General features: G+C 41.2%; 1 protein-coding gene across 1 annotated transcript in view; it reads right to left on the bottom strand.

Annotated features, from left to right (window-relative positions):
- The window catches only part of LOC310957674 (solute carrier family 22 member 23-like), a 34635-nt gene that overhangs the window by 9470 nt on the left and 12602 nt on the right, over positions 1 to 12563 (bottom strand). Inside the window, exons 4-6 of the mRNA XM_083928353.1 lie at positions 5387 to 5555; positions 3589 to 3716; positions 92 to 194 (exon numbers count right to left, since the gene is read on the bottom strand). Of these exons, the coding sequence (XP_083784479.1) occupies positions 92 to 194; positions 3589 to 3716; positions 5387 to 5555 (400 nt within the window). The remainder of the gene's footprint in view (positions 1 to 91; positions 195 to 3588; positions 3717 to 5386; positions 5556 to 12563) is intronic.

Below are 12563 nucleotides of genomic sequence, written 5' to 3'. Positions count from 1 at the left end.
AAATCCTTCCGCACACATAAGCACCTTGACACATGAATGTTCAACCCTTTTTTTTTTATCTAAGTACTAATTGTCAAAGAAAAACACTTACGAATTCACGCAGAGCACAACAATATTCTTCCACAGGTTTCTCGTCCCGACCATTTTCACAATGCAGGTCTTCTTGGGTTTCTTTTGAAGAGCTCCCTGCAGTTCTGGAAACAAGCAAAAGTGTTCATCTTAAAAGTAATTTGTAGTTATTTAATAACTCAGAAATGCAAAAGGGCAGTCATTTGTACAAGTGTAATGACCTGCCAACATTTCTGCCTAAGTTTCTCTTGGACACATGGTCACTGCATAAATTAGTTACTGTTTTTTGGTCTTTATTAGTCCTATGTTGTATCATTACTAAATATAAAATAAAAGAACTGTTTATTTTCATGAGCCATAAATGTCACTAGAAATTATCCAATTTAAAAAGTAATTCAAATAATAAACACAAATATCTTACAAAAAATGGTAAAAAACACCTAAAAGCCTTTAAAATATCGATGTACTCCAATTCTCTTCTTCTATTTGCATATGTACCAACATATACACTGATTCCAATACGTCTGTAATAAGGTGATATCAGCCGATATTATCAGCCTGCTTATAAATCTATCAGGCTCTAGTTAATATCAACATCAAATGGAAAATTTGCCGGCAGTCTGGGTTCTCGAAAGACGCACACAAGGACGCCCCTGATTCATTGCAACCACAGAAAACTCCACATGTATTTTTAATGAGCACGTTTCATCCCATGTGACTCGTCTCCCACTGCTCTTTGAGATAGGTATGACGACGCTCACAGAAACCAGTAACAGTTCATGAGAGAGCAACAGCGAGACACCGTAGTTGGTGTGTGTCATCAACGGCGGATGTTTTGATTTCAGAGTGCGGGGTTACCACAGAAACGCACCTTTTGCTTTTCGGTACTGTGCATTCCACGCTGCCGCCTTAAGGTTATCTCAGGCTGTACCACTCAGGCTTTAATGGTGATCCCCTGGCCTAGCTACACACCTCCTAGTAAGACTATCCCGCCTGAGATCTCTGCAAATCATTCCGCTCACATTCCAAAGAAGACCTAATCAGCAGTTACACATGCGTCTGTCATGTCTGAGTGCTTAAAAAAAAAGAGAAAAAGAAGCTGCTCAACTGCTCTGCTATCTCAACTACTCTGTGGCTGTTAGTTCAGTACATTCAGTGCCCAACATTAGTGCTGAGCAGCTAAAAGTTGGAAATATTACTGTAAGGATTGGGGACAGCCAGTTAGTATAAAAACAAGAGTAGATAAATTAATGTCTATGGCCGTGTACTTTTCTCAATGCTGCATCAGCACACAGTCTCCCAGAGTTCTAAAAAAGTGCAGTCAATTTCACGGTGAGTGGTTTCTCTTTGAGCCAGTGGCACTGTTTTTTCTAAAATGGATTGATAAATAGTTAGCAATGCCAGTACAAAATGGAAAAAGTACACCACAGTAAACAGTGTCGTTAAAGTTCAATACAAATGAAATCTGCTATGACATTTAAGAACTAGAGGCCATTTCACCAGGTGTAATGCCGAATGGGCTGGGGGGGGGGGGCAAACAACACATTCTCTAGTTCCTACCCCCTTACTTCCAGTACCGTTGCTCAGACCACACCCATCTTCGACCAATTGGTCTTCATTACAATCTCGACTACACACCTGTTAATGTTTGTAACTGTGTCGTGCACTGTCTGCTATGCTATCACAGTGAAAAAAAATCTGGTCACAGACAGACAAACGCACATATAAACACCTGCCAATGTCGTAGTACAGCAGCAGCTTTGCTTATGGTTACGCAAGACACCGTAGCACAGGCCTCAGCAGATGGCCCATGAGCCACGAGCATGCACAGAGACGTTTATGCTCACCTCTTTGTTCGTGTTCTTCAAAAGGCCAGAGGGCGTAATAAGCAAGTAAAAGACGAGGCGAGTAGAGAGCGAAAGTAAAGGACAGTATGCTGCCTGGCAACAGTAGTCAAACATCTACATACTGCCTAATATTGCATTTGTAAAGTTGTGTAGGCTACAGTACTTATTTATATTATTGTCATTATTATAAAACACGATTTCTGTCCCTCTTTCGATGTGTAATGAACTGGACCGCCTCATCATCATAGCTTTGACAAAGCAGACAAATTTTTCCACACCCTCCAGAAAAATGCCTTTTTTTTGACTGTGGTCAAGAATCGGTCAGGTGTTTGTTCAGGCAAACCTGCTTGACCAGTCTTCCCAGCCAAACTACACCAGCATCGCTGTGCTCTTTGCCTCTGGTGCATAGCCTGCGTCCATCAAGCCTTCCGTCCACCATCGTGTCATGTTTAATGTTTATGTCAATTTCTAACACCCACAGCTACCTCTGAAGTGGTCTGTTACTATGGTAACCAGACAGGAAGCAGAGCTAACCTTGTCTCTCTCTTATTGGGGAAAGCGCAGCTAGGGATACTACCACACACCCAGCTCTTTAGACACTGCAGCAAAATATAAAATGTAACTATATCGACAAATACATACACAATATAGAAAAGGACAAGGCAGCCTTTAAATGCTGATTTTTTTTTTTTGAATTAGTGTTGGTATATACACTCACCGGTCACTTTATTAGGTGCACCTGTCCAACTGCTCGTTAACGCAAATTTCAGCCAATCACATGGCAGCAACTCAACTCAGTTAGGCATGTAGACATGGTCAAGCCGATCTGCTGCAGTTCAAACCGAGCATCAGAATGGGGAAGAAAGGTGATTTAAGGTCGCACTAACACTGTCCATCGGTACCGTGCCCAAAAAGGTTTTACGGGTAAAGCCTAGTTCGTTTGACCAGTGTGAGTGCAACTGCACCGCACCTAGCTGCAGCCCGCTTGCCGGCCACGGACTGTTTGGGAGAGGTGGGCTGTTTTAGAGCGTGTTTGCACATGTACGAGCACAAGCACGAGGCTCTGACATCATTTTATGTGCGCCTGTTCGGACATAGAAAAAAAAAAAAGAAAAAAAAGACGGACCATGCGCGAACATTTAACAACAAGAATGGCGGCGAAAGGTTCACGTTGGTGTGATGCGGAGGTGGAGTGTTTACTGCAGATTTGGTCGGATGAAAATATTCAAAAACAGTCGACAAGACGCACAAAAACATGAACGTTGCATGGTTGTTGGTGCCAGAGGGGTTGGTCTGGGTATTTCAAAAACTGCTGATGTACTGGGATTTTCACGCACAACCATCTCTAGGGTTTACAGAGAATGGTCCGAAAAAAGAGAAAATATCCAGTGAGCGGCAGTTTTGTGGGCGCAAATGCCTTGTTGATGCCAGAGGTCAGAGGAGAATGGCCAGACTGGTTCAAGCTGATAGAAAGGCAACAGTAACTCAAATATCCACTGGTTACAACAGAGGAATGCAGGAGAGCATCTGTGAAAACACACCACCACCTACTTTCTAGCAGATAGGGAACAGCAGCAGAAGACCACACAGACACTTTATTAAGCACCAGGTGCACCTATAAAGTGACCGGTGAGTGTATATATATATATATATATATATTAATATATATTACCTGTTAGGATGTTATCGGTGTCAAGCTCCATGTTCGCTTGGTTCTTCTTGGCTATGTGTCCCATGATCCACTTGGAGCGGCAGTACTGCTGAGTGGCCAGCAGCCAACGCAGTGACTCAGGAAAGATCCTATCAAAAAGATGGGGGATGTCCTTGTCAATAAGGCAGGAAAAATGAAGCGAAATGAAATGAATCCTCCTTTTAAAAGACTCGTTCAAATCTCTTTTAATCCGGGTTAGAAGTATCAAAGCTTGTTGTTTTGTTAACCAGTGTGCCATTCCAATACATTCCGAATTAAATGCAGAAAAGGAAACTGTAATGGTAAACCAAGATTAGAAATTGTATCCTGAAAGGAAATCCAGCTTCACACACAAACATTTTTCACTCACTCGCACACAACAACCCCATTTACAGGTAGCCGGGCCTCAGATTAGCCTCACCAGATGTCTTCACAGTGAGAACAACAGGTAAACACATGACTGCCAGCCATTGTTATCCCCCTTTTTGTGCTTTCATTTGTTATCCTCTATTAGCTGGTAGGTTGTATTGCTTTATATGGCACACATTTGTTTGTTCAGATGTATGGTGATTTGAAGTCCGTCAGCGAAAAAAACAATGCCACATTTGTTGGCCTGATATCTCTGCAGCAGATGTCCACACAAGTAAAAGTGCAGGAATAATGATATTGCGCTGGTGTGGTTTTGAAGTTGTTCAAAATCAGCATACATAGCTCACATGCAGTGTTGAACTCTTCAGCCCAATCAGCTGTACTTCTATATCTGCAGAGTCAGCAACTTTGCCAGTGATGGATCCAATCAGTGCCCGTAAATGCTGTCTGGCTTAATAAAGAGAGTCAACATGGGTCTATACTTTCCCAGAATCCTCTTGCGTAGCCTGACTCAAGCTTGCTGATGCATTTGTGTATCTTAGTAGTGTGTGCTGCGTGGACAGCTCTATTGTATGTGTAAAAAGAGGCCTGGTTGCCCAACAAAGGCTCCCCTTGACTTCACTGTCCAATGTCAAGTAATATGTGTGAGAAATGTCAGTTTCATAACTTTCATTTCCTTGTCCTTTCACAGTTTTGCCACTTGACTGCTGAGTTATTGTTTGTTTCCACTCATTCATCAGGATACCAGTCCTACCCTGATATATGCCTAAGGTTACTGACTCATTTTCTGTATCACTGTGGAAAGCCTCGTCTATCTGTTCTGCTCTCTCTGTCCTAACATGATTGAAGAGCATCATATCACCAGTATTGATGTTTGATCAGATAAGTGCTTTGGTGCGCTTTTGACTGTTTCTGAGTGGAAACACCTTTCATTCTTCAGGTACACCATTGAAGAAAGCAAAGTCCTTTGATACCATGTGATCAAAATCTATATTCCTGGATTTTCCTTTGCTGGCTTTTTACCCAACAGCAGCGCTGCGAACCACTGTGCATCAAGACAGAATAAATGGAAGTGAATACACGAGTATTTATTGCCTGAGCTTTAGCAAAAGAGGATCCAGTCACCGTAGAGGTCACCAAAAATGAGTCAACAAAAAGACATTAGGTTTCTATTATTTCATTTAGCTGGAGATTGACTTTCTCAGTCTTTGTGTATATCTGCTAAAGCATATTTGACTTAACATTTTGACTATTATTGCTTAGGATCAAACTCAGAATTCTATTGCAGACTGCACCACATATTTCAGTCTTGTGTAGAATTTAAACTGAAAAACACCTTTTAAACTCCAACAGAATAACAAAACACGGGTCGGTGCCAAAGTGCAGCAGGCGCTCGGGTCTTTTTCCTCACCAGATGTAGGACAGCATTAGCAGCAGAGGGCAGATGATGACAGCTTGGAGTACCTGCCAGTCACGACAGAGGTACGCCACCCCGGGCATCAGAAGCTGACCACCCAAGACCACAAAACTGGCCACCATGGTCATGGAAAAACGCCATCCTGGCAGGCACAGCTCAATCCCTGGCAGAGAAAACAAAGAGTGAAGAAAAAGAAAGACGGAGCAAGTGTTATTAGGTTTTCTGGGCATGTACAGCAACATTGCAAATACCACCGTCTCAAGAGTTCTTATCAATTTGCAACTAGCCTTTAGTAGGTTAAAACTTAGCCCAGTAACAGTTACTAAGTGGAGATTTAGGCATCCCTGAATCAAAACAGATTGCGCCATATAAAATAGTGCTTAGGAAGAGATTAGCTGTTGTTATTAGGATGAAATTATATCTCATTTCACAAAAATAACACAAAAAATAACTTACAAAATGTTATGACAATATTAGGCAATGATATAAAAATGTCAGTTAGGTCAGCATTCTGACCTGCATGATTACCACTGATCTGAAAGAGGTATTACTTCATGGATCCATACACTAAGACATATACTAAATAAAACAAAGTAATAGTGGCAGTTTAGTTTAGTTTTCCCCTGTAATCTTTGGGAAGTTATGCTACAGCTGAAGCTACAGGGACTTCAAGTTTACATAGCTGATCGTTTTTTAAATCATTTTATCTACAGAGGTTTCCTAGCAACCTATTTAGACTTTACATTCGTTCCATTAATTTCCTATGGAAGAGAGATAGAGCCCAATGTAGCGGCGTGCACCGCTCAGATTTGCCTCTGTGCCGCTGCGCTCAAACTTCAAATCAGATAAACTTTGACCTAGTTGTCGCTGACCTTTCAAAAGCGCACCCAATGAGATAGAAGCTTATTATTGTTTGTGTGTCCGAGTTTCCTACTATTTAAAGTTACATTAAAGTCTTTTCATGATCTCGGAAGAAAACGTAATGCTTGGAAGTTTACAAGCTAATGTTTGTTTTAATACTAACGTTGATTGAGCCGTTTACTGGGTCTCTGTGCCCAACCTAATGGTGAGCGCAGCGCAGAACACTTATCATGTGTAGGCCCCTTAAGGCATTTCTTAAGTTTTAAGGGTGAGAGCCCATTTAGACTACTACTATGATGATCAAGAAGAGCGGTTCACAATGTACACAGGCATAATTCCCAGGCCATTGTGCATTATGACTTCTGTTTTAATACTGCTTACACATCCATGCTATAAATGCTGTGGCATTAAATAAAGGTGATACATACATCACCATGTACAGTTGTTGTTCAGTAGACGGACCAAGACAGTAGGCTGCTTTGAGAGTGAACTGACTAGAAAGAGGTTCCTTGTACTCAATTCTCCTCTATCAGAATGGCACCAATTCATTCACTGAGCCATTAGCATTCACACCACACTGGCAGCCAGCAAGCACAGATAGCCCAGCCCTTTAGTTACTGCAGTGTAGACGCTGGCTTCACATCAAACCATAGAACAGTGAACAGTTCTGTTATGTCGCCATTCTTGTAATGCCCAGATCTTTTGTCCTGCTTCATTCATCTGTTTTTGTTATATGTCACTATTTTTTTCAACTGTGTCTTTCCCAACAGTCTCCAGATGGGCCTTTTGAGGTGACAGGGCCAGCATAATACAGTGGGTGTCGGTGGCCCCGCTTCATTCCAGTGGAAAAGACCGGAATTTCAATTAGGACTTGCCCCCTTCTGAGGACATGAATAATGTTCTCTGTTCACAGACACTATCGCAGCTGGAATGACAAAGCCAATGAGCTGAGAGCAGGGCGATGGGTGCAAGACCTGCTGAGTTTGAACCAACTAACCCCAAGACCCCAACTCTGTACACTGCTGGGAGAAAAGTGACGGTTCACTGGTTAGGGACCCCATGGGATTTGAATTCTTCGGTTATGTATAAGGCATCACGTGCAATGAACAGGCTACTGCATTGTGACCGGAAAAAAGTACATCCTGTGGTGAGCTATAGAAAAGTGCTCACACGCACACACACATATGACAGCACTATATCGTGAATATAAAGATATGTGTAAATGTATATATATATATATATATATATATACATATTTACACGTATCTTTATATTCACGATATAGTACTGTCATATGGCTGTGTGTGCGTCTGAGCACTTTTCCATATATATATATATATATATATTATTATATTGTTATATATATTGTTATATACGGTATATCAAATATGGCACATGTTCTGTAGAGACAGCTGCAGAATGGAGGACCAGTTTGTGGAAAGGAAAGGAAGGCTGAGCTCCTTACTTCTGCTGACCCTAATCCTCCACAACCCACTAGATCAGCATTTCCACAATGCCCTGCTGTAGTCTGTGTTCTATTGACATAAATCTACCACTAACTAATCTGATGACACATACAAGAAACTCGCCGAATATGCTGAGGATCTCTGGGGTGGCAAATCAAGTGAGAATATACAAGCTATTAAAAAATAGAGCCATTAAGAGCATTTTGCACACATACTGTAAAATATGGAAATGACATCATCGATGATCAAGCCAATAGCCTATTAATAATGATGATAATCCCCAAAGAAGCTTTGGTGGTTTGCTGATTCAAAGAAAACAAGAATATGAATCACACTCTCTGGTACACGCCACAGTAGCTCGCTAGCCTTCTGTCAAGTACACTGCTCAGTCAAGGAAGACCATTGTTTTACAAGTGAAAGAGATTGGTTGACCACTAAATGCACTCAGTACTCCCAGAACCCACAGGCTAATGTCATGACCTTTACTGGTCACATGAGGTCCATATGGCCCAGTGCCATGATTTCACTGCCTACTCAAGCTTTAACTCAATCTATAACATGGTTATACAGTATTTATTATATACAGTAATGATGGGTAGAGTCTGAGGCATTTCTCTATACTGAAATATAACAGAGATCTGCTTGCCGTGATTTACTTTTAAGGCATAACTATGACTTATTATCAATTTAAAAGCAATAGGGCCGACATGCAGGTGTCACAGATGAACAGCAAAATGCAGCTGTATTATAGTTGTATTGCCTCTTCTCCTTTCACATCTTTTACTATACCGCTGTGAAGGCTCATGCCTCAGGGTCAATGGTACCAGATGGTTCCAGACCTCTGAATCACTGCCCGCATTTCTGATTGGTTCAGCAGTTATTATGTCTGGTGTTGTGCTCATTAGCCGCTGTCGACCAATCAAAGCTTTGTCGATGGAATAAAAAAGGGGACGTCACCTTCCTGAATAGCTACCTACCTACTGTAGCCACAAACATTAAATATAAAAAATAGTGACAGAAAAATGGCCACACTCTGAGTAAAAAGCCTACCGCCCAAAATCTGCACTCTAAAGCATAATTATGTACTTATTGCCTTTAAGCTCACAGGCCTGGTTCACTTTCATCCAGACATCCCTGGGTAGGTTTTCCCCCACCGCTGTTGTTTCATCAATATATTGTTTAGGCTCCACAGCTTACGGAAATGATTGGCGAGACCAAACTCAATTCAGGCACGTGCAAAGCTGCTGATGAGTTTTTCAAGTGCTTTCTGTGAGTGACAGGCCAGTGCAGCATTGCCAGCAAACATTACTTCCCTGATTAGGACTCAATGAACCTTGGTCTGGAGTTACTGCAGATCGAAGAGATTTTTGTGTGAAGGCAAATTGCATCCTCAGTGGAACATAGTGACCACACAAGAGAAGAAATCCAACAGTGTGGGGGAGAGTGCACTGCGTTGTTTAACCCATGGTTAACCGGGACAGTCTGTAAAAAAAGGTCACATTTCTCTTAAGATTTACAACAAGACGAGCTCAAACTTGCAACCACTTGTAAAGCGTTTGTCTGCAACGTTCTGAAAACTGACCAACCAAAGGTGTATCATCTCCATAGCAATGACTCTGCACTTCAATTCTAACTTCTGACTTTTCAGGCATTTTTGTAGCTGGATATAATTTAAGAGAACCTAAAATATGAATGAGGACAGTGATAGTGACATGCTACAGCTGCATTTTTTGTAGTGATTAAACAAAAACAACATTTCATTTCTCCAATTCACCGCTTTTTCCTCGATAATGGCGCTCCCTTTCCTCATTCTCTAGCTCACTCGACACTATCAACCATCAGCGAGTTAGAGCCGAGATGAGACAGGCCGTTTCGCGCCATCGAAGGTTTTCCTGCTATTTCTAAAACATTCTCATCTTGTTGCAACTCTTTGGTCTAAACTGGGCTTTTAAAAAGGTACCCTTTATATCTTAATAGAACAAAAAATCTATAATGGTACGACAGAAAGACAATCTGATTGTTCTGATGCATATGTACCCAGAATCTCAAACTGCAGTTTATTTACAATTATTCTGGCAAATAACTTCCAAAGAATGCTCAAAGGGGAAATCCACAGTATTTTGTTCTTACTTTGTTTATATATAGGGTGATTGTGTTAGCACACACATATCATGTGGTCTCCTCCTTTCTTCCAAGCACTGAAAAGGGGCTATTGACTAAGAATAAGGCCATATTCATTGATTAGCCCCTTATCTGGGAGGTGCAAAGAATGCCATCTAGCCACAATAAGCCACGAGCACTTTCCTTTGTTCTGTGTGTGCTGAAATTCTAACCAATCAACACCACAAGAAGAGTATTTTCATTTAATGTTTGTGCATGAGTGTGTTTTCTACGTCCTAACTACCCTCACTACTGCACCACTGCCATCCGCTTCCTCACACACACTACAGAAAGATGAGCACAAAACTAAGCTACTGGCTCTCCGGGAAATACAGAACAGAATGACTGGTACAGCTTGCACTCAAATATAAGTCCCAAACTGCACTAACACGACATATTACCCAGCCTGACTAACAAAGAAGTGAACGAGCATGTATTTAACACTCCTCAATAGAAAGTGCAAAGGTTGCCCCATGCTGATTTTGACAATCACTGGACTTCACCCTGGAATTTGCTACAAGATAGCTTGAGGTTATGTCATGCAATGTCTCTCACAAACAACAAAGGTTAAAAAATAGACCAAAGCCATTAGGGAACCCAGTGTGCCTGTAGACAGGGAAGCAATCTACTCAAATGAAGACAGAAAAAAAACAGATGTTGGATATACTACATGTAGCATGTGTTAAGAGAGGAAGTCTGTTGAGCAACAAGAAATGCAAACTCTGCACAAAAGGGAACTTTAACCCTACTAAAAAAACTGTCTGCACCTTAACCCATTTATCAGGAGACCACGGATTGTGTGGACGGATGAGGATGGGTCAGCCCATGTATTATGGAAACTATCTTTTCTTTGGCCAAAACGCACTCACTGTCTGAATCGGATATATATATAGAATGACTAAAATGCCTTAATAAGGTCTATTAAATGCCAGCACAACATCTCTGCAGTGATGTGAGGCGAACCCGGCTGTTATCCTTAGGAAGGCATAGCCATATGATGGAAACGCACACTCAGGTCAGGCCAGACTGAATGATACACATCGATGGCAAACACACAGTTTAAACACAGAGAGCAAGACAGGCAAGCGATGGAAGGCAAGCAAACAAAGCACGCTGTCTGTGTGAGTCTATACTTACAAACAGGAATCTGACATTGCCACAAAGGAAGGCATTTACACAGATAAATACACACATAGAGCTTCCATCTCTCTGTTGTGCCCCTTTGTGCCTCACCTGTGTGCAGAGACATTAATGCCTGTGGTGGTAACAGGAGGACACCACAGAGATTAAAGAACCTCATTACAGGCAACTCAGGAACAGTGAAGAGGACAGGACTGGCCTGGCTAACCTGACAACCCACAGCACAGCACTGCAGCAGGAAGCATGCATCACACACCATTGCATTTTGGGCTGTGCCGGAGGGGTTGCAGGCTCTTAGAGCAGTGTATGTGTCAAACTCAATCGAATTTGTTCTGAAGCATCACATGAGCAGATCAAAACCAGTAGTCAGATAAGTATAACTAACACACTATTTGATGTTTAATATAAACTGTTATGGAAAATTGCAGCTAAATGCGTTTGAAGTGAGTGTTTGAAGTAAATTGTTGTCTTCTGTGTGCATGCATGTACTTGATCACTTTTCATACTAGTCCAGTACGTGTTCAAAAGGAGTGAATGCAAACACTACTCCAATCAATACAGTCTGAGTGTCTCCTGGTGCATCATCAGAAATATAACCATATTAACCCAAATACAAGGCCATACAATGCCATGACATTGCTAAAGTTAAATTTATTTGGGTCTGATGGGAATACAAACAATATTTATCAGAGTCATACTGGGTGACTGAACCCAAAATGTCATTTAAATTTGGAGGTGGAAGTGTCAGATCTAGATCCAGATCTAAACCCCATAGAGAATCTCTGGAAAATCCTTGGCAACAAATTAATGGCTAAGAAACCCACTAGTTACCAAACTGTGGAAGAGACTGAAGAAGAATGGACCAAGATCAAACCAGAGCAGTGTGAGAAACTAGTGATTTCCTGTGGGCACAGATGTGCTGAAGTCATTCAAGGCAAGGGCCTCGGCACTTCCTATTCATTTTTTAATTCTACAGCCCGAAGAAATTAGTGTTTAAATTTTCTCTTCGGACACAATGGTTACTGTTCTCTAATTTTGCACACTGCTTTTTTCACAAAATAAAGGTTTTTGTTGAAATGCCTTGGGTATTTTTTTAAAAACATGACAGTACAGCAGTGGTATAGCCACAGAGGATATGAACTATAAAAAATAACATTATTTAAGAGTAGATCCAGTATTAATGGTTTGTTCTCTAATTTTGATCTTCAGTGTAGATGATGAGAAACCAAACCTGGAAGAAAGTCTAAACATAAGACATAGGCATATATCTAGTGTAAGTAAGACATCAGAAATAATTAATGGGTAAATATCAAGAGAAAGGGAATCAAAGAGTTTGTTCCAGAACATCCTCCATTAAAAATAACTCTTTTCTTGTACATAATTACACACAGAGCAGTCATGAGCATGTATGTCAAAGGTCACTGACAGGAAAATCATAAAGCACTTTTTATGATGCATGACCCGACACTGTGACAAAATCATTGGTCTGTCTGTCGTCTTTCTGCATCTCCCTCTGATTACTGTATCTCACTCCGCAGTCAGTA

The sequence above is a fragment of the Echiichthys vipera genome (genome assembly GCF_963691815.1).
Source record: "Echiichthys vipera genome assembly, chromosome: 15".
NCBI lineage: Eukaryota > Metazoa > Chordata > Actinopteri > Perciformes > Trachinidae > Echiichthys > Echiichthys vipera.
The sequence above is the reverse complement of the archived record's forward strand: the minus strand, read 5'-3'. Positions and strand labels throughout refer to the sequence as shown.